General features: G+C 37.0%; 1 protein-coding gene and 1 non-coding gene across 2 annotated transcripts; one reads left to right on the top strand and one right to left on the bottom strand.

Annotated features, from left to right (window-relative positions):
- Positions 1–6,035: 6,035 nt before the first annotated feature.
- On the bottom strand, positions 6,036–6,108 carry TRNAA-AGC (transfer RNA alanine (anticodon AGC)). Its single transcript has one exon. It is a non-coding gene; the product is annotated as a tRNA-Ala (tRNA).
- A 987-nt stretch (positions 6,109–7,095) lies between these two features.
- UBE2V2 (ubiquitin conjugating enzyme E2 V2) lies at positions 7,096–20,743 on the top strand. The gene is made up of 4 exons (XM_014053769.2): positions 7,096–7,172; positions 10,537–10,682; positions 16,088–16,213; positions 17,411–20,743. The coding sequence occupies exons 1-4, from the start codon at positions 7,157–7,159 to the stop codon at positions 17,555–17,557; spliced, it is 435 nt and encodes a 144-aa protein (XP_013909244.1). The 5' UTR covers positions 7,096–7,156; the 3' UTR covers positions 17,558–20,743.
- Positions 20,744–22,705: the final 1,962 nt, after the last annotated feature.

The following is a 22,705-nucleotide window of genomic DNA, read 5'->3' as shown; positions in this document are numbered from 1 at the left end:
AAGATCAGCTGCTCATAGACAAAGACATAGGTACTAAAAAATACAAAACGAAGAAAAACATTTAAATATGGCGTGGATTGATTACAAGAAGGCATTTGACTCATTACCCCACAGCTGGATTAACACTTATCTGGAAAACTTTGGAATCAGCAAAAATATCTGTACATTTTTAAAGGAAATATGCAAAAATGGAAAACAGTTCTAACAACAAATGGGGAGAACATTGGTGAAGTCAACATCAGAAAAGGAATCTTCCAAGGGGATTCACTTTCATCACTACTGTTCAACATTGCATTAATTCCACTGACAATAATCTTACAAAACACAAAACTGGGATACCAAATCTCAAGCCAACATGGCAAGATAAACCAACTACTATACATGGATGACTTAAAAATATATGCAAAAAGCCCCACTGAACTTAAATCAATACTCAACACAGTTCAACTGTTCAGCAGTGACATCAAAATGAACTTTGGGCTTGAAAAATGTGCTATATTATCCATGCGGCGAGAAAAAATGGAAAAAACAGAAGGAATAGAACAGGGAAATGGAAATATAGTGAAAGCATTAGCAAAGGATGATAGTTACAAGTACCTAGGTATATTGGAAGCAGATAACATCTTGAATGGAAAAGTCAAAGAGTCAACGGAAAAGGAATACATCAGGAGGGTCCGCAAAATATTAAAATCAAAGCTGAATGCTGGAAACATAATTAAAGCCATTAATACATGGGCAGTTCCAGTGATACGCTACTCAACTGGAATCATTAACTGGACTCTGGCTGAACTGGAAAACCTGGACCGGAAAACACACAAACTTTTGAATATGTAACATGCTTTACATCCACGAAGTGACATCGACAGGTTGTACCTGCCAAGAAAAATAGGGGGCAGGGGGCTATTGCAAATCCATCAAACTGTAGAAGAAGAAAAACGAAGTTTGAATGATTATGTGAACCAAAGTACAGAAAAATTGCTGCAGGCTGTGAAAATGGAGAACAGCATAAAAACAACAGAAACAAAGGCAGAATATAAGGAAAAACAGCTGGATGACAGATTAAATAGATGGAAAACTAAAGCTTTGCATGGACAGCATTGAAGAACATTGAAGGAAAATGTGATGACAACTTGACATGGACATGGCTTAAGATGGGAACTATCAAGAAAGAAACGGAAGGTTTAATACTGGCTGCTCAAGAACAAGCACTACAAACTATTGCCATGAAAACGAAGATAAAAAAATCCACTGACAATCCAAACTGCCGACTTTGCAATAACAAAGTTGAAACTTTCACATTTAATATATGAATGCAGCAAAATTGCACAAACTGATTACAAAACTAGACGTGACCGAGTTACTAAATTAATCCACTGGTCATTATGTAAAAAATATGATTTACCTGTATCCAGAAAGTCATGGGAACATAAAGTGGAAAAAGTTATCGAAAATGAGAAGGTGGAGATCTTGTGGGACTTTCAAATACAAATGGATCATCATTTGGAGCACAACATCCCAGATATCATGGTTGTAGAGGGTCGAATTGTACAGTTTATTGATATCGCTGTTCCTGGAGATGCCAGAGTCGAAGAAAAAGAACTAGAAAAAATAATGAAATATTGCGACCTGGCCATCGAAACTACACAGCTGTGGATGAAGCATGTAACAGTGATACCCATTGTCATCGGGGCACTTGGCATCATGTCCAAGAATTTTACAAGATACATCCACAAATTGCAGCTTCCTGCAATAACACCAGCGGAACTGCAAAAAACTGCGCTACTCGGAACACCTTATATTTTAAGAGGTACTTGGTTGACACCTAGGATGCTGGCAGCAAACTGTATCAACCATTAGCACCAGTCACTGGTATTTGTAATGCATTTTTGAATGTTCAGTTGGCTGAGTTTCATGTTTAATAAATAAATTATATAATAATAATAATAATAATAATAATAATAGACTGATTATAAATTGCGGCACAATTCAGTAGCACAAATGATCCATTGGAATTTGTGCAAAAATTATAATATTAAAACAGCAACAAACTGGTGGGAACATCAGCCTGAAAAAGTCACCGAAAATCAGATGGTCAAGATCTTGTGGGATTTCCGTATACACATGGACAAAATACTGGCGCATAATACACCAGACATCACACTGGTTGAGAAAAATAAGGTCACAATCATAGACATCACAATACCATGTGATAGTGAGTTTGCCGAGAAGGAACATGAAAAAATCGCAAAATACCAGGACTTAAAAATTGAAATTCAACGACTATGGCACAAACCAGCAGTGGTAATTCCAGTGGTAATTGGCACACTGGGTGCTATTCCAAAAACACTGGAAGTACATTTAAAACAGTTAAAAATTGACAAAATCACCATCAGTCAAATGCAAAAAGCCACACTGCTTGGATCTGCACGCATATTACAAAAATACGTTACAACGTCCTATGCCCCTGGGTGGGGCCCGACTAGTAACCAATGCCAAATCCGGCGAAACAACTGGCCGCTGTGATACAATTGTATAATAATAATACAGCAATACAACATGGGTAAATATATTTAGATATAAAACAATACTGTAAGGATTAGATTCATTCATTCATTCATTCATTTATTATATTTATATGCCGCCCTTTTCCCCCGAAGGGGACTCAGGGCGGCTAACAAATCAAATCAGGGAAGGGGGGGTGTACAGACAAAAAATAAAAAATAAATGATACATAACAGTACATAATTTAAAAACACACAACAGTCATACCATTCAAGACGGGGGCAACAGCTCTTTAGCCCCAGGCCTGTCGGAACAGCCAGGTTTTAACGGCTTTGCGGATGGCCTGGAGGGTGGTGAGGATTCGAATCTCCACGGGGAGTTCGTTCCAAAGGGTCGGAGCAGCCACAGAGAAGGCTCTCCTCTGGGTAGTCGCCAGTCGACACTGGCAGGCAGATGGAATTCGGAGGAGGCCTAATCTGTGGGATCTAATTGGTCTAGCGGAGGTGATTGTTCAGAAGAGTAATGGCATGATGGAAAAAACTCCCTGTGTCTAGTTGTTTTTGCATATAATGCTCTATAGTAGTGTTCTGAAGGGAGGAGTTGAAACAAATTATGTCCAAGATGTGAGGGGTCTGTGTAGATAATTTCTCAGTCCTCCCTTTGATATACAGATCTTCTATGGAAGGCAGGCTGATTTCAATTGTTCTGAAAATTCTGAAAAATGTGAACATTGGGCACTATCTAACAAAATGAAATTCAATGATGAAAAAAGTAAGGTAAGGTTTCTTTTGGCAAAAAATCCCCAAAATGCACAGGTACCATGTACGTGGTACCTTGCTCAATAGTAACTGTGAGACGGTTCTTAAGAGTCCTAGTGGACAACCATTTAAATATGAGCCAGCAGTATGAAGCCGCTGTCAACAAAGCCAACAGAGTTCTAGGCTGCATTAACAGAGGGATAGAATCAAGATCATGTGACGTGTTAATACCACTTTATAATGCCTTGGTAAGGCCACACTTGGAATACTGCATCCAGTTTTGGTTGCCACGATGTAAAAAAGATGTTGAGACTCTAGAAAGAGTGCAGAGAAGAGCAACAAAGATGATTGGGGACTGGAGGCTAAAACATATGAAGAACGGTTGCAGGAACTGGATATGTCTAGTCTTGTGCAAAGAAGGACTAGGGTGACATAATGGCAGTGTTCCAATTTCTCAGGGGCTGCCACAAAGAAGAGGGAGTCAAACTATTATCCAAAGCATCTGAAGGCAGGATAAGAAGCAATGGGTAGAAATTAATCAAGGAGAGAAGCAACCTGGAACTAAGGATAAATTTCCTGACAGTTAGAACTATTAATCAATGGAGCAATGGAGTTGTGAATGCTTCAACACTGGAAGTTTTTAAGAAGATGTTGGATAACCATTTGTCTGAAGTGGTGTAGGGTTTCCTGCCTAAGCAGGCAGTTGAACTAGAAGACCTTCAAGGTCCCTTCCAACTCTGTTATTATATTCTATTTTTGCAGTCTTAACTAACCATTGGAGTCTGTACCTGTCCTGTTTTGTTGCTGTACCAAACAAATACAGATGACGGACTCAATAATTCCTCTGGACAACTGTATCAACAGCTCCAGGGACAGTCTGAACTGCTAAAGTTGCTGCAGGAAGAGCGTTCTTGGTTGTGCCTTTTTAGTGATGGTTTTAATGTTAGGTGTCCATTTCAAATCCTGGGAGATTATAGAACCCAGAAATTAATGCAAAAACATCACATAGGTAGCTATTTAATCTCTGATACAGAGGTCCCACATTCCCCAAACAGAAATATCTACAGTGGTTGCTAATGCTTGGTGTGATGCTTATTGTCTGACCATTTGAGCACATACCATTCCTGTTACAAATATTGAAAATTATATTCCTCACAAAAGATCTTTATTTTCAAAATTGGCAGATTGGAGAGAGTATTCTGTTACATTGATTCTGGGAACTGATGTTTTTCAAGATTAATTAAAGCACAACATATATTTGATTTAATGGTTCCTTTATTTATTTGCTTTCTGACATAAACTAGCTTGTGTTCAGAAAGACAGGATATAAATCAAATTAGCAAATATATATAAGTACAAATAGCAAATGATTTACAAAAAACTGGGTTCTGTTTTGTGGAACAAACATCAATTTATCAAGGTTATTTCTTTAAGCAAATCTAAACCAGTGAAATATTGCTGTTAGGTATTAACATAAATTTTAAAAAGTGTTCACAACAGTAATCACTTTATAAACCACTATTAATATTAGTTTACTTTTTCAAATTTCACTATTGTTTTGATTTTAATATAAAATTAAGGCAACAATTGCATTGCAGATCCAGAATCACTTTTTCTAAGATTAATATTTGAATAATCATATTCAGCCCCAGAAAATGAAAAGAGAAGATAAAAGATTGTCTGGTTCCCTTTTTTCCTCTTCATTATATATGACATGCTGTTCACAAACTCTTACAGTATATACTACATTTTCAAAAAACAAAATAGTTCTTGGTAAAACGGACTAAAAGTGAAAACTGGAGAATGCAGGCATCGATCCCGCTACCTCTCGCATGCTAAGCGAGCGCTCTACCATTTGAGCGAATTCCCCTTAATTCAGGATATGCAATACGGTAGTCTCAGATCTTGTTAAAAAAATATTCACCCCCCCAAATTCTAAACTAAGATTCTACTATATATTCATTTTATTGAAAGGAATATATTTGACACCGGGAAATATACACGACCTAATTTAAATATCCTGATTCCCCCGTCCCCTCGTGTTTTTTCTTATATATTAAAAAGCACCATGGAGAATGCAGGCATCGATCCCACTACCTCTCACATGCTAAGCGAGCGCTCTACCATTTGAGCTAATTCCCCTCTTAAAACAGCGTGTTTAGCTTCTGATGAATCACCACAGGAAATGAATGGCTTGGACGAAGTAATATGATCCATTCTCCACCACCACCACAAATACAGCATTCACATTTGGTTCCTTTGGAACAGCGTTTCCTAACCTTGGTAACTTGAAAATGTCCGGACTTCAACTCTCAGAATTTCCCAGCCAGCATTCTCTGGCTGGGCAATTCTGGGAGTTGAACTCCGGACATCTTCAAGTTGCCAAGGTTGGGAAACACTGCTTTGGAAGAAACTTAAATCAGTATCAAGAGCGCCAAAATACATTTTTTTAAAAGGCAAAGATTCACCCATTCAGCTAATTGCAGCTGAAACTGTGAGACGTTTGTTGCCTTCAGTCTCTCTCCCCCACCACCCACTCCTGAATAATCAAATATGTTTCTCTCCCATAAATATGTGCCAATCTTCCTCCTCCCTTAAGTGTCAAGTGCCCAAGAAACTTTGATAGGATATCCATTCAAAACCAGAGTGCTTCGTAACACTCATTGGTGCGGTAATAATCTTCCCTGGATTATTAACTAGCAATTTGCACAATAAGGGGACTGTTAACTACTGGCTGTATGAGGAAGATCTTTTTTTTTAAAAAAAGCAGTATTTTGGAGAATGCGGGCATCGATCCCGCTACCTCTCGCATGCTAAGCGAGCGCTCTACCATTTGAGCTAATTCCCCTTCCGAAGTGCAGTTTTCGGTTTTTCCTTTAAGAGTAACCAATAAACTGGATTGGTTATTCTGCATCACTTGACAGCTTAATTAAAAGTGAAACATGCAAATAATGTTGTAAAGCTTGTTTTAAATCTATTCCTTCTCATATATTAAGTAATATTGTATACTTTAAAAAACAACACATTAACAAACCTTCAAATCTAATAAACAACAGAAAGGAGGTCTGTGAACAGAATATAGACACCCTCACGTATGATATTATGGTAAAAAATGAAAAGATATTCTACTGTAATAACAGCAGCACTAAATGCGCGGATAGCCTTATCTCTGGTTATGAAGTGTCACTTGCTGTTTTGAAGGTTGGTAAGTCTGACGACACCATTCAATTTCAAACTGAACCTTGGAAATATACAGTTTCATTATGATTAATTCCTATAAACATAGCACTGGGAGTGGTAAGGCTGGATCTTAAACCAAGCGAGGAGTCAATAAAAGCTAACACTCCTCAAGGTAAAAATCACACATTCTGACAAGTACTTCCTCCTCATCCTAGTCACTCCTATAATCTTCTTTCTCACCAGCCTAATCTGTAAAAACTAATCTGCAGACTTTAAATTTATACTTGAGTGGAATCTCAGCTAGTGATTATTGCCCAGGGAAGCCTGTTCCTCAGCAAAACTACACAGTCCAACAAAAAACTAAGTGTCATATGCTGTGAAATGAATTAACTACTCAGTTAAAATACTTGTTACGCACATTAGTAGCAGCTTTCTGAACACAGCCTATTTAGCACATTTCTCCAGAATATTCCACTGGTTGGAACCGCCCCACCTTCCTCCATTTACGCGGCAGCGCTTATTGCGCCCTCCCTTCCCGGATGCAAAAGCCCTCATTCTATGCTAGCCGTGAGATTGACGGATCTCACCACCACCACCCCAAAAAAAATTCAGTGAAGGGGTGGGGCTTGTTTCCAGGAAATGACGTTGCACGCAAAGCAACACTCACGGCTGGCCGCCAGTGTGTTTCCGGATGGTGGGGGAGGGGTTTGGACAAGATGGCCGGATCCACAGGTCTGTGCTGAGATTGGGGTGGGGGTCATTCGGGGCTTGCTGTGGCGCTGTCCGTTGGGAGGGAGGGGCCCTCCGATGACAAGGCTTTGAGCGTGGGGCTGAGACTAACCCTCGGGAGGGAGGCGGGTGAGCGGCGTCAGTACAACCTGACTGAAGTCCCACCCGGGGAAGCGGAGGAGAGGCCGAGGGCTTGGCGCCGAGACAGAGAATTCGCTTGGAAGAGACCCGGGAGGGGAAAGACACCGGGTTAGGAAGGCGTCGAGGGGGTCAGAGGCGCCCTCCAAGGCGGCTTTTGGATTTTGACGGGCGGGGAGCGGTTTTCTGGGTTTTCGAACCTGTTTCTGTGGCGGAAACTTACAGGGCTTAAAGAGCTGTGCGAGCTGAGCAATATTTTCGGTCGCATCCCTTTCCAGTCAGAAGGCTGGCAAATGTGGCTCTTCCCAAGCCAGACTGAATTCGCTCGCGTGTTTCGTTTCGAAAATACAGACATTAAAGTCTGGGATTTACCTGATTAACAGAGCTTTAAAAAAACAATGAGTTTAGCCTGGCATCTTCGCTTACTATTCTATTGAATAATGCTTGTTCTTAAGGTTTTCTATCTGATAATCTCAGGCGCTTTCCTCCTCCTCTCTCATCTTGGCTAACTTCCTTCGGATCTCAGGAAAGAAGATCTGCCACTTAAGCAGTTTATATAACCTTGGAGTTTTGTTTTCTTCCTTTTTTATTATTGCTCTGCATTTTTTATTTAGGCTGTATGATAAATGTGAATATTCTTGCTCCTTTGTAGCATGCAGTATGCCTTGTCTTTTATATTACTCTAATTTGGATGTTCTTGGTATTTTGTCCATATCTCATTATTCACATAATGGTTAAAAATTGTTTGTAGAGAGAACATATAAGTTAACCAGAAATTCACCTTAAATTCATGATGTGGCATTTCAGTGAGTATGGAAAAATAAAAATGATTCAGTGTGTATATGTATTATATTTTCAAAATTTATTTTTCTAGTGTCCTGAATTTAAAAAAAATCTGGATTAAATCAGTTCTTACTTTGGGTTCATGAAATGGCATCATTGCATCTCAACTCTGTATTTAAGTGTTCTAGTGCTATAGCTCATTAATTTGATGCTTTAAGATATCTAATTATTCAATTCTTGATACAGATGGGATTGTTAAATCAGTGAACATTAATCACAATTACCTGGAGATGTTGTTTTATTCATAACTTCTGAGTTTCCCATGGGCATCCAATTGCCATGATAAGGCAACTAGGCCTTTGGCAGCTGCCCTTATATTCTGATTTGCTTAGACTGTAAATATTGTTTCTTGTTAAACAGGATATGTTTTGCACACAATGGATGCTTAAATTATTAAATGTAAGTAATGTACAGTATTTTTATATTTGTATCTTCCTCAAAAGAGTCCAGTGCAGTATACAAAGCAATAAAATAATCCATTACTTTAAAATAAAGTATTTGATTAAATTTGAAATAGATTTGTATCTACACAAATGTTTTAATAACAGGCATCTGATTAAGAATTTTGATTCTTAGTATTACTTCAAAAAGTATAATAAACACGTGTTTTTAAGTATTATCTAAAACTTGACAAATTTAGGAGGTCTTATGGGAAGCAATGATAGTACTTCTTACATACATGAGAAAAGCAATTTATATATGTCGTTCAGTTAAGTATATACTGAACAAGAATAGTGTGTATTCATACCCTTACATTATGTAAAAATAAAACATACTGCTTTTCTGTAAGAAAAGGTAGCTGTTTAGAATTTGCTAAAATGTCCTTTTCAACTTTGAATTCACAGCATGGAATAGACTGAGTCTCTTTCTTATTTGTGTATTTTAGTATGATAGCTACAATTGCTATTTTTTTCAGTATATTTTAATAAAATAAAGTTTAGACTTCTATCTTGAATTGCAGGTACCATCTAATAAAAACCCATAGATCTTTCCTCAGTTTGTGCCTCCAAAAGCAAAATTACTCTGTGGGCATAGTAATATTCAACCAACTTAATTGTGTTTGCATAATTATTAATCTAGACAAAGAATCAGCTATGACAATATTTGAATGAATAATCTAATACCAATTTCAGTGACCAGTAAAAGTGTGAATTTGGAGCATATAATTGATAAGAAAATGAAATATCATAAACTTACTTTGTACCAAATGTTTTCCCAGACCTAATACCTTAACAACAAAAAGCCTTTAATTTTCAGGCAAAGTGTAGTCCTTATTTGTTGTAATATAACAGTACTGAACAAGCAATATCTTTGACTGGTCTTCAAAATGCCCCCCCCCCCCCCCCCGTGGTCATGTGATTGGGATCTGGTGCTTGGCAAATAGCTTCCATTTACAATGGTTGCAGTATCCCATGGTCACATTATCATTATTGCAACCTTCCCTGCCAGTTTCCCACAAGCTGGGAGGTGAAGGCATAGGTCTGTTCCCACTCCGGACATTCTTTCATGCTACCACCCTCTAGAGCACCTACCTTGTACCTGGCCATGCTATACTGAACTGCAATAGTCAGTCCCCCCACCCCCACCAGGAGCACCCATGACTTGAGCTGTTGCCTACTCAATATAATAAAATTATACAAAAATACTCTGTAGTTTCCTATTTTGTCTAAGCCACAGAATTACTGTCATCAGCTTTACAACAAATCAGAAATTATAAATCATAATCTGGAATTGGCTTCATATTCTAACTTGTTCTAAAACTAGTAGTTAAAATCTAATTTCAGTGTCTCACTATGGAAAAAAGTGTTATATGTTCTGGAAAGAAAAAGTATTAAGATTTGATTATTTACATTTGATAATGTTTCATGGAGATTGATAACATGAATTGAAAAAAAATTCTCACTATCAAAAAAGCTATTTTCTGATGCAGAAAATTGATTTGATTTGACTTTTCAAGTATGAAATGTGATATTTAGAATCTATCATTTAAAATAAGATTCATGAGAAAGTGTTTTATTTCAAAATAAATTAAACGTTTATCCATATAATTTGAATCCATATAATTTATATACTGCTCATCTCTCAGTTCGCAGCAACTCTGAGTGACTTAGAACAACATTATTTTATGCATAATGGTTTAATTTTCAATTGGGATGTACTTTGTTTACCATGAAAGTGTTTTGTTTTGCTTAAATACAAACATTCTGATGTGTAATTTATAACGGTTGGATTAGATGAAACATATTTACTAAAGGTTAAATAATTCCCTAATATGTACCAAAGACAACTTCCTTGTGTGTCCAATCACACTTGGCTAATAAAAAATTCTATTCTATTCTAATACTGTTTTTAAAAATGTTAATATTGCCTCATTTCTCTCTAATAGTTAAAGTCCCTCGTAATTTTCGCTTGTTGGAAGAACTTGAAGAGGGTCAAAAAGGAGTAGGAGATGGTACAGTAAGCTGGGGTCTGGAAGATGATGAAGACATGACACTTACGCGGTGGACAGGCATGATTATTGGACCACCAAGGGTTGGTGCTGCAAGTTAAATATTTTTCTAAAAAGAAACACTTTTTAAGAGAACATGATCAGTGGTAGTTAATATAATTACATTCCAGTCTTCCTTTGAATGTAAATGTGGAATTTGTCAGGATTCTTTTAAGTAATAGGAACTAATAGAGGTAGTTACAAAAAATTATTTTCCCTTTTTGGGTATTTTTGGAAATATTTCTTATATGCTCAATCTAAGACATGAACAATATACCGTATTTTCACGACCATAAGCCGCACTGAAAATCCTAAAATTTGATCCAAAATCGGCAGTGCGGCTTATAACCCGGTGCGCTTTATATGTGGAAAAAGATCTCCCAGCTGCTTTGCTCCTCGCGACTGCAACAGATGTCCAGAAGCGGCCCCTGGGGCCAATGGGGACCGGACCCCCAGCTCGACAGCCCCTGTCGCCTCTGGACGTCCACCGCAGCTGTGAGGAGCCGAGGAGAGTGCGGAGAAGAGCGCGCGATGGCCCCCGGCGCTCCGGGAAGCGGGAGAGGCGCGCGGCCCGGCCTCTCCTCCCTGGACGCCGCAGCAGCAGCCCCAAGCGCACCGATCCCTGCGCCCTTCGCATCGGGGCATGCTCTTGCAGCACGCCCCGATGCGAAAAACACAGAGATCGGTGGCGACGTCCAGGGAGGAGAAATCAAACCGCGCGCCTCTCCCGCCTCCCGGAGCGCCAAGAACCGTCGCGCGCTCCCCTCCACACTCTCCTCGGCTCCCCACAACCGCAACAGACGTCCAGAAGCGACAGGGGCCACCGAGCCGGAAATCCAATCCCCACCAGCCCCAAAAGCCGCTTCTGGACATCTGTTGCAGTCGCGAGGAGCGGCACGAAGGCTCCCGGCGCTCCAGGAAACACCGAAAGCAGCTGGGAGAAGCGCGCGGCCCGGCCTCCCCTCCCTGGACGCCGCAGCAGCAGCCCCAAACTCACCGATCCCAGTGCCTTTCGCATCGGGGCGCGCTGCAAGAGATCGGTGCGCCCAGGGCCGCCGCTGCGACGTCCAGGGAGGAGAAACCAAGCCGCGCGCCCCTCCCAGCCGCCCTCGGCGCCCCCCGGAGCGCCAAGAACCCTCGTGCCGCTCCTCGCGACTGCAAAAGATGTCCAGAAGCGTCGGGAAATGTGCGGCTTATAACCCGGTGCGCTTTATATGTGGAAAAAGTTTGAAAAATTAACGTTAATTGATACTGCAGCTTATAATCCGGTGCGGCTTTTGGTCGTGAAAATACGGTACTTAAAATAATGACAAAAACCTTTATATGTATATGTTCATTAACTCTATAATAATCATATTGAGAAAATAGAGCTCACTGGTAGCTATTTTACAAAGCAAAGGATACATTAATTTTGAGTGCTACTCTCCAATAGTGATGCAACTGAAATATATTATCTTATTCCATGGATTCACTATTGAAATAATACTAGATAGCTACAGTTTGCAAAAAAAAATTGATATGATTTTCAGAAATAAAAAAAAAATCTTGGTCATATTAGGCTTTCTTGCAGATCACCCTCCTTTCCATTATTGTGGGTGTGCGTGCGTGGGTGTGCATGCGTGGGTGTATATATGTATGTATGTATACAAGTGGTCAATTGGCCTGCATTAAAGAATCCAAAGATATGTTGCTTCTCTTCCCCCTTTTTTGTGGGCTTTCCCCCCAGAGTTAATATGTGAGATAAAGTGAAAGAAGGGAATCTGAGCTCCTGCCACATGGAAACCCTCCATCCACTGCATTCTTCTTAGACCTCCTAGATGTGTGTCTGTTGCCGGGTTTGGAGTATAATTTTCTTGTTAGTTATACCAACATTAGTTATTGTGCCTGTTTTAACTTAGACATGACTGCCTTGTTAGTTTTGTGTATCAGTATTTTACAGCATTTTGCTCTTTGATACAAATTTGTAGCTTAGAACTGAGCACATTTTAATGAATTTTGTTTATTTGGTATAAAAGAATTTTAAATAGGATGGCACTTACACTATAATTCTTTTATTTTTTTGTATTTCTTTTTTGTAATTGTATTAGTTGAAGCTGAAAGAGGTTCTGCAAAACAGAGATCCTAGAACTGAGAAATTTGAGGATTTTCTCAGTGCTGTTGAGGGAATTATTATTTATTATTAAATTTAGATGGCTAAAGTTTTACAGTATAAAACATTAAAATCGTCACATATAAATATATCTAAAACAGTAAAAATAGAAGTCCCCATACAGATAGAATTATAATAAAAAGATGAGAGAAGGAGGGAATAGGATGTGAATGTAAATGTGAAGTGGGGGGAGTGGAATTGCCTCTTAATTCATCAATCACCTCTAGTATGATGTTCCCCAGTTAGGGCCCCAAGCCACCTGGCAGAGCCAGGTCTTCAGCGTCCTGCAGAAGGTTAGGAGGGTGGCAGCCAATCTCATCTCAGGGTGTAAGATGTTCCAAAAGAATACTCCTGGACCCAGCCAGCCAAAATTCCTTAGCTGCTGAAGCCTGCAGCATGCCTCCTCTGGTGGTGCATGTGGAGAGGGCCAGTCTCAGTGGAGTGAAGCAGGCAACCTTGGACTCATGTCATATAGAGCTTTAAAGGTAATAATAACCTTGAATTGCACCCAAAAGCAGACCAACAGCCCTTGCAACTCGCGGAGCAGTGATGTAACATGGTCATTCTAGGGACCCCAGGAACTGCCCGCGCTGTCACACTCTGCACCAGTTGAAGCCTCCAAATGCTCTTCCAGAGTAGAAATAATAAATATTTTTTCAGCCTGAATGCAGGAAGTTGAATTTGGTTAACTCAGAAGATTCAGTCAGGATTAATGCTAGAAAAGTATATAATAATGATAGTCACTCCTGCTTTGAAAAAGAAGCAAATATAATTTACTTGAAAATGTTTTTATGATAGTCATTAGAATTGTCACATGGGAAGAACTATAGAAGTAAGCATTCTGGAAGGACATGCTAACACTTTTACAGTTTTCTCCCAAACTATTTTAGGGTTCTTACACATATATTTTCAGTTGAGACTTTTATAAATACTCTCTACCAGCCAGGTTGACTAATACAGTTTCATAAACATATATTTAGTTATTGCTTTATATGTAAAATTTTAGCGTTGGAGTTCATAGAGTTTCAGTTAATCTGAATCAAGATTGAAAATAGGGATTATAAACCCTCAATTCAGTAAATACACTATTTGCAACTTCACTGCCTGAAGCTTTAAGAATTAGTCCTATCTAGAATGTTTTAATTATAATAATATAGTTGTAATCTTTATGCTGAATACCATTCAACCTAGGAAAGAAAGCAGTTGATGGCCTTATTTTGTAACATTTTTAGATTAATCTTCAATCAGCAGAATTAGTGATCTCACTGATGATTAGTTTGATGCATCCCCACAATTTTCTCAGTTCTGTTTATGTATATATTCTATTTTTGATTTGTGCATTCTTATCATTTGCTAACTAATGACTTCATTAATCATTTTATATTAATAAGGCAAATTGAGATTAAATAATTATATACTACCTAATATGGGTAATATTAGCTGGGCATGAAAGCTAATTGAGCATGGGCTACTTAGTACTTTAGTGGAAAGCTGAAGATTCCCAGGGCTTTAGACTAGAGGGAAAAAAGCAAAGACTATATTGGCGAACAACTTCCATACTGCTGCAGAGAGAAGTATAACCATAAAGTCACCAGGAATCAAGTTTGACTTGAAATAACTACTTTTTACTTGTACACATAAAAAAATCTATTGAAATAACCAACATTTTTTTCTAGTTAGGACAGTGCCCTAAATACTGTCATTTTGTATTATTTTAGCTCAAATCTGAATTGCTTCTTGAGCAAGTATGGAAAATGGAAGTAAACAGGTGTGAAGAAACCTTCTACCTTAATGAGTTGAATCTTTCTACCTTAATGGTTGTTATCTTGTGGTGGATACCATTCTGTCAGCAGAAATTATTTTTAATGACTACATTCTAGGCAGTTCTCAAATTTGCAGTAAAGGGATAGGGAACCCCTTGAGATAAAAAAAATAACATTGCATAAGGGAAAACCTGCTTTGTAAATTTATATGTAGTCCAATCATTGCATAGCCATGAATTTGTGAAACTGAAAGGTCAATATCCATCAGAACATAATTTAAGGCATAAGGCTAGAAACCAGGAGATTTGAGTTCTAAGTCCTGCCTTAGGCATGAAAGTTGGCTGGGTGGCTTTGAACAAGTCACTTTCTCTCAGGCCATCTCATCAGGTTGTTGTGATGAAAATAAATAGTAGGAGGAAGGAGTATTGAGTATATTTACTGCCCTTCTTTATAAAAATGATAAAGGCAGACTAAAATAAATAAGTGTACATAGAACAAGTATAAAGCATACCGTTGTTCAATGGGAAAAATTGGGTTGTAGGAAAATATAGCTTGGTTAAGTAGAAAAGGGAAATATGATTAGCCTCTAAATATAATTAGTTTTGATATTTTTCTTCAAGCTATTACAAATTTACAGAAATTGATTTTATTTAGCAAGTTCTGTATTTTTGATAAATTGATTGCTTTTGCCACCATTATTTTGTTCTGTCAGGTATGCACATTATTTTAGATTCAGAAGCTATAGTTGATCTATTATGGGATTCCAAAGTTGGCATTTAAAAAGCTAAGTGTCTTTAGAATAAAGAAATGGCTGTGGCATGACAAAAGCTAATTTTGATTTTGTTTAATTTGAATGAACAGTAGTTATTTAAATTGTAAAGACAATTTGATTACTTCATATGCATCAATATTTTTCCCCTTTCACACATTAATAAAAATAAATGATAACATCTGGAGGAACTTGAGAATCAAATAACAAGAGTTAGAAGTTCTCAAAGCTTTTTGGGGAGTATAAAATTGATTCTTGGAACAATTACTGGGGATTGCTATTATAGTAGATATTTTAAATTTCTCTGATTTTTTTAAAAAAAAATATTTGGCTAAAACCTTTAATATAGTATGCTTAAAATAGTCTATAATGCACATAGAGAAGCAAACAGTTAATCATATAGTGGCCATAATTATATTAATTAAATTGAAAATATTGTCTTTTCCTCATTCAGTTAGGGTTCTACGCATACACATTTTTTAGGTGGAATTGGAACTAGGTTTACACACAAATCCTTTGGAATGGTAATAATTCTACAGTTAATTAGAATGGCTGTAAATGCAACTCTTAAAAAGTCAAAAATTATTAATCAACTGATTAACAGAAGTAAATATTGTAATATATCCCTAGCATTCTTCAATTTCTGCTGCATTTGCTCAGTGAAAGTCTACCAGCCCTGAAATATGGCTGACTTTATTTAGTTGTTTTCTTAAAATTGTAAATGCATATTTTCATTATAATTAACTTTTTGTCTTCTCTGTTTATTAGACAAATTATGAAAACAGAATATACAGCTTGAAAGTAGAGTGTGGGCCTAAATATCCTGAAGCACCTCCAACAGTTAGATTTGTAACTAAAATTAATATGAATGGAATAAATAATTCCAATGGAATGGTAAGTTGGATGCAAAATGAGCCAATTAATTTGGCAGGAAAGTTGTGAAGGATTTTGCTTGGGAGGAGAGGTTAGGCTTAGAGTTAGGGAACATACCTCTTTATAAGTTTTCCTATATATTGTGTGTAAAACTATATATGGTATATCTGGATCATTCTAACTATTGCCAAAATGATGTGGACATTGATTACAATTTTTTAAAATTGCATATTGGTAAATACATCATAGTATTAAAATTTTGATTCAGATATAAAATAGCTCACAATAAGATATTTAGTAATTAACAGTTAAAACTTTTAATTCCATAGTGTTTTATTTGGTATCAGATTAGTAAAATATGGAACTGTGGGAACTGCACAGTGAGAGGGAGTAGTAGAAACTGTAATCCCACTTTGCCATGGTAGCTGCAAAGGGACTTTGATGGAGGAGAGGCTAAATATGTCTGTTTCTGATAATCCTCTTAATGTATAGATCTAATCAAACTGCCTGGATAGATAAACAATTAATAAGACTATCTGCAAACTGTTGAAGACTACTATATAAGAATTTCTATTTTAAAAGTCAACAGTTACGCATGATCCAGAAATTAAATATGAATAGATGAGTATTTTTTAAAGATAAAGCAGTGTCACTGAATATCTGATGTACTATTCCCAGAAAATGTAATTGCATATTAACAGTTAAACAGCATTTCCTGAATATGACAATATAAAATATATATGCATAAATTATTTCCTCATCTTCATACGCTTTTCCATTTTTTACTTGTTAAGGAAAAATTATATTAATTCCTTGAAAGTATCCCTCTATCGCATAGGTGTCAAACACGCAGCCCACAGCCCGGATGCATCACACGCTGGCCCTGCCCACCCCCATTTTAGCAAAGGGGGAAAAAGTTGTGATACGTCATGTGATGATGTGTCATCGTGAGTTTTACATCCCTATTTAGGTTGAAAAAAAATTCAAAGGGCACCAAAGTAAAGATTCTCATTTGAGACATTGTGAGCTATAATTTCTCATGTTGCAATAATCAGTAGTCATTTTTTGCATTTACAAATTAATCCAGCAGTTTAAACACCAACCCACAAGTTTAAATTGGTGTTCATATTTTCTGAAATATACATGCTGACTGTTGACATCATTCTAGAATAATTATTTTACATTCTTGGTTTAAATGTATGATTTCTTTCTTTATAGGTGGACGCACGGAGCATACCAGTGTTAGGAAAATGGCAAAATTCTTATAGCATTAAAGTTATACTTCAAGAGTTAAGGCGTCTAATGATGTCCAAAGAAAATATGAAGCTTCCACAACCTCCAGAAGGGCAAACTTACAACAATTAATTTTAGCTGAATCCCAAACTTGTCTTAAACAACTTCTACTTATGTTAATGTCTTGATTCAATTTCACAATGCAAACCACCCACACATTAAGAGTTTCTGCTGGTGTATATGATCTGGACATTGAAAGAATATATATGTATATGTATGCCCCATATGTTTTCAGACACAATCAGAGAAAAAAGGCAGCACAATTTTTTCCTCTTTACCAAGCACTATCATTTTAAGCATAAGCCTGAAGTAGCCTAAATTTGGAACTCCAGTGTTTCAAGATGAGCGCATGATCGGAAGTGTCAGGTTGCTGTGGAATAATGTTTCAGAAACTTTTTGCAAGAAGAAAAAAAAAACTAATGGCATGCTTTATCCATCTTGCTTTAGTGAAAGAGCTGCAGATTAAAACAATTAAGTAGCAAGTACTGCAAATACCATTGCTCAACTTGTTTAATTTTTGCAATGTGTGGGTGCTGACTGCTAGTAGTGTTTCAGAATATGGTCAGGATTGTTTTGATACTTGTATTTATAAAATGGGGGAATGATTTTCTTTTAAGCAGCTCCTGTGTGTTTCATGTAATGGACATTGCAAATATTTGTTTACAGTCTTCGTTCTAATAAACCATGCATTTAAGTTTTAGTGAAACTACAAACAAAAAAAGGAAATAGGTGTATGGATATGTGATTGAGAATAAAGATAGTCTTCAAATGTAAATAAAATGTGAAAAATATCCCCTGAGGCTGTGCTATTTCTAAATTTACGCTGGCAGTACCCCTGCAAGATTGAAAGTCAAATGTTGCTCCTAATCTTGTCTTAATTACTCTTTTTCTTGGTATCTAGGCTGCTGGAGCAATTTTAGTGGAACCAGTTATATTAGACTCTGCATGTGTAATTCTTTTTCTTTAATTTTGAACTAAATGACCCTCATTGTAACCTTTTTGCTTTTGTGATGCTCAGTTCGTATATTGAATTCTTGAACTCTCTTTGCTATTAGCAGGTATAGTATTAAAAATAATAAGAGGGGAAAGATACAACTCCTTGTAAGTATGTTATCACTGGCTTTTTAGGTGCTTTTGTGTTTTGTGCAATTGCTGCTCGGTGGTTCAAGGTACCCTAGATGGACAGTAAGGTGTTGAAAATTCATTCTGCCATATATTTCTTTTCCTTTCATATTGATTGAAATATGCATGCAAACTCCTCCTTCAATGAATTGAGATCTGTTATTCATATGCCAGCAACTAAGGTACTATCTAAGATAAAAGAAGCTTCTGATCTGTGTAGCCATTGTGGATGGATAATTTATTAGCTCAGCCTAATCTTGTTTGCAGGGTGTAAATGTATTTTAGAAATATTTTCTTTTTGCCACCTTCATTTTACATGAGAGGAGACATTAATTTAGGAAATTCTTTTTTCTCTGTTCCTTTTAAATAATGAACAGGATAAGCAGCTGTTTAAGGGATGCTTTCTTAGTAAATGTTAAAATGTTGTGTTTCATGAAATGCAGTTTGCAGCTTCTACCTTCAGACTAAAAGGAAATCAAGAGAAGGTTAATCCATATTTTCAGATATATTAAAAGTGAACAGCAGTTTCTTCATGATGTGGCCTTCATAATTAATGCATGTTTTATATTTGGATATCGATACCTTACAAATTGTCTTATAGGAAATTGCCCTAAATATACACATGGTAAATAAGCCTCAAACCTGAGTTCCTAAATGTATTTTGCTAGATTATGAGCTTTCTGAATGTAATGGAACTTAACTTTTTAGTGTGTGTATGTGTATTTACATACATACAGTCTTTTATCATAGCTCCTACCATTTTGAGAAAAAACCCTCCACTATGATAAGCTAAGCATAAGAAGAAGGCTTTATTTTTGAAAAATTCTGAGAGATACATTTCCCAAGTTGACCAGCCATTTCCATTCCACTATAATTTATTGATACATAATATTACTCTTTCCTTGATAAGGATTCTATCTGGACTTAATTTGATAAACTAGGAGTATATGTGACTGACTATCTGATTCTAAATACAAAAGCTAGATCACATGAACTGAGGTGCCAGGAGTGAAAAGTGTGGAACAGTATGACTGGGAGTGGGCAGCTGCAAAAAACATCTTTAGGAGCCTTGAAGGTTGATGAATTATTCCCCTAAAGCCACTTTGTGCCTTTTCCCTTTAAGCTTGGCAACTTTTCAGTGTAATGATATTAGTAAGTTTATAAAAACAAAGTTCCTTGAGCACAGAGCCATGTGTAGATAGGGCAACTTGACATCAGCTTTAAATTATTTGGTGGTGCAAAATATGTATATGTGATAACAGTATAAATAAGGCAAGCAAAAATGTTTTTCCTTCCTATATCCCAGAGCACAATAATTTCTAAAAAATGTGCCTGGAAATAAAGGTTATTGCTAAAGGATAATTAACAAGTATGAGAATGGGTTTAAACTTTGTACTAAGCCATTGTTTTCTAACCATGGTTTCTGGAAGAAGCCAGAATTTGCAGGTCACACAATATACAAAATAAAAATATATTATTAAATACAAATCCATCAGACCATGTATGATGCAGAATTCAGGCTTTACACATAGTGCTAAGCCATAGCTTGTTTTAATAAGCCATTATGGCCTGGTTCATATGCAATACTAAGCCATCAGTTATGCTTATATAAGCCACAATTACTGGGCTACCACACCACATTAAACTAAAACTAAAATCACCTTATGGCATAGTTAGTGATGTGTCAACCCAGCCTTTAGGTGTGCAGGTTCTTACTATGAAAAAAAGGCAGCTACCTCAGCAAGTACTGAGGAATAAGGATTTGGGAAGATGTGAGGTCAGAGTTGTGTGCATCAAATGATGGCTCCAAGGTCTAAGCTATCTTGGTTACTTTGGGGTATTAATGATAAATATTGCCTCATTGGTAGTGCTGAAACAAGATGCAGCCATCAACTTGATCAGCTGATGTCTGTTGAATAAAGAGATGATATCTTGTCTTTTCCCTCAGGCAGCAAAATGTATTGCACCGGCTTTATGAGTGATCTTTCATTTTTTTTGAGGGTCCGACTCATTCTGATATACTGAGAATAGTACATTATTAGTATTCTGTTTTCTAATATGTGTTGACTGCATTGGCTTCTCAGTGTTTGTTTGATTGTCTCACTGTAGTTACCTATAATAAATGTTTGGAACAAGTGCCATTTTTAAGCTGTATGTTTGCTCAAATCCTGCTGTTACAAGGCCTAAACAACAACAAAATAACATCAGTGGAGAAACCTCCTTACCCTATCTCCCAGTATTGTGTATCTAACCTCACCCCAAGAAAATCTGCTTCCCCCAAATCCCCCATTCCACGAATGAAAACTGTTAGGTTTAGACTTCGCAAAATGGAAAGCATCTTTTAAACTAGTGTTTCTCATCCTCAGCAACTTTAAGTTATGTGGACTTCAACACCCAGAATTCTGAACTGGCTGCTGAATTCTGGGTGTTGAAGTCCATATATCTTAAAAGTTGCTGCCGTTGAGTAACACCCTTTAAACATTCTGAAACTCGCAGTGTTTCAGTCCCTACCTGTTAGACTATAAGAAGGAATTTCCCTGGAATTGGCTTTTCCTGGCAAACTCTACCTCTTCATCATTGCATTCAATCATCTGGTACTGTTATTACTGACCTGGCTGCCATGGGCAATAGACCTTTGCATTCTCCATTAATCTGGCTTGTCCTTTTCTATTTAAGTTTTACTTCATCTTGTAAAAACAAATTTGTAATATATATTTTTTGAGGGAAGCACGTGAATTGAAAAAGGTTTATAGCTGACCCTGAGTGAGTACTATAGGATAGAGTTAAAACTTCAGTGTCATTTATTGTAGGTTAACTTAATACAACAATACTTTAGGTATTATTTCTAGCAAGAAAATGAATTGGATGATACGCTTCAGGATATCTTTATTACATTTTCACCCCAATAAACACTTCATAAAAGATATTTAATGACAGTGTTTAATCATATGCATAGGTGTCTACCATTTGTCATGGGAACAAATTTTATGTATTCATTTACAATTTAAAAAGATAGCTTTCTTTCCACAGCAAGATAGCCATATTCAAATAGCTTCGTATTCAAAGAAATGAAGCTTTTTGATAGTTTGATAATGTCCTGATGGTCAAAAGGTCACCATCCCTTTCACCCTCTTCCATATACCAGTGATGTTGCTCTATCTGAAATCTGAGTCATGCTATGCTCATAAAGAAATTCAAGAGTTTGTAATTAAAATGTGTCTTCCATTTTTATGTTGTAAAGCAAAAAAAAAAAAATCCTTTGCCTGATCTGCTGCAGTATTCTATTGTGCTGCATTAATAATGGCGCTGATGAAAAACTTTTGTTATGACTTGGCAATCCCTCGTATGTAAACAGGCAGTATTGATACTGTTTCCCAGTTTATAGTAAACATAGTGGTACAAGAAGAAAGGAAACGTGTTTCTTAGAAACATTAACTGGCACTATCTATTTAGAAGATTTTGTCATGGATTGTCTCCTTCATTCCTGTATGCAACTATTTACTTTTATGTGTATCAATACTATATTTATATATAAAAGCAAAATTTCTTCTAACTTTCATAAAGATTTGTGTGATCCTAGCGTCCATGCACAAACAAAAAACAGCATGCTCTGCTCTCCAGATGCCTTACCTTGTTCCATGATGGATGTGCAAGTATACCTCAAGATTTTATACTGGGAAATTTCATATGTTCTCTTTTCACCCAAGACAGGTAATCATCTTCCATAGAAGTCATCTCTGAGGATATAACATGTACATGTATTTGTATGGAGAGAAAATCCCTGTGTTCTTGGTCACAAAAATAATTGACCTGATTGTCACAATACTCAAAAGACATTCACTATGAATCTTCCATTGAGGGCAAATGAGAAATTCTTTTTCTCATTTTCCCCCATGTGCTTGAGGCAAGAGAACAACAGGGCTGTTCTTGCTCTTATTTAGAGAAAGTAAACAGCAGTAGCACAAGGGAGGAGGAGCAGCAAACTCAAGTACAGTTGGATATTAGTGATGGGCCTTATCACTTGACTTATACAACAGTTCTTGATATCTGCCTTGTTATATGTTTCTGCAGCCTTCCAAATTCTGTTTGACTTAATAA

Source organism: Thamnophis sirtalis, unplaced genomic scaffold, assembly GCF_051295495.1.
Source record: "Thamnophis sirtalis isolate CommonGarterSnake01/CBP01778 unplaced genomic scaffold, rThaSir2_p1.2 scaffold_2, whole genome shotgun sequence".
NCBI lineage: Eukaryota > Metazoa > Chordata > Lepidosauria > Squamata > Natricidae > Thamnophis > Thamnophis sirtalis.
The sequence above is the reverse complement of the archived record's forward strand: the minus strand, read 5'-3'. Positions and strand labels throughout refer to the sequence as shown.

Excerpts from the sequence above, each read along its gene's own strand:
- UBE2V2 (XM_014053769.2), top strand. Across the intron at positions 10,683-16,087 it reads TGATTATTGGACCACCAAGG|ACAAATTATGAAAACAGAAT; the intron begins GTTGGTGCTGCA and ends TCTGTTTATTAG. Across the intron at positions 16,214-17,410 it reads TAAATAATTCCAATGGAATG|GTGGACGCACGGAGCATACC; the intron begins GTAAGTTGGATG and ends CTTTCTTTATAG.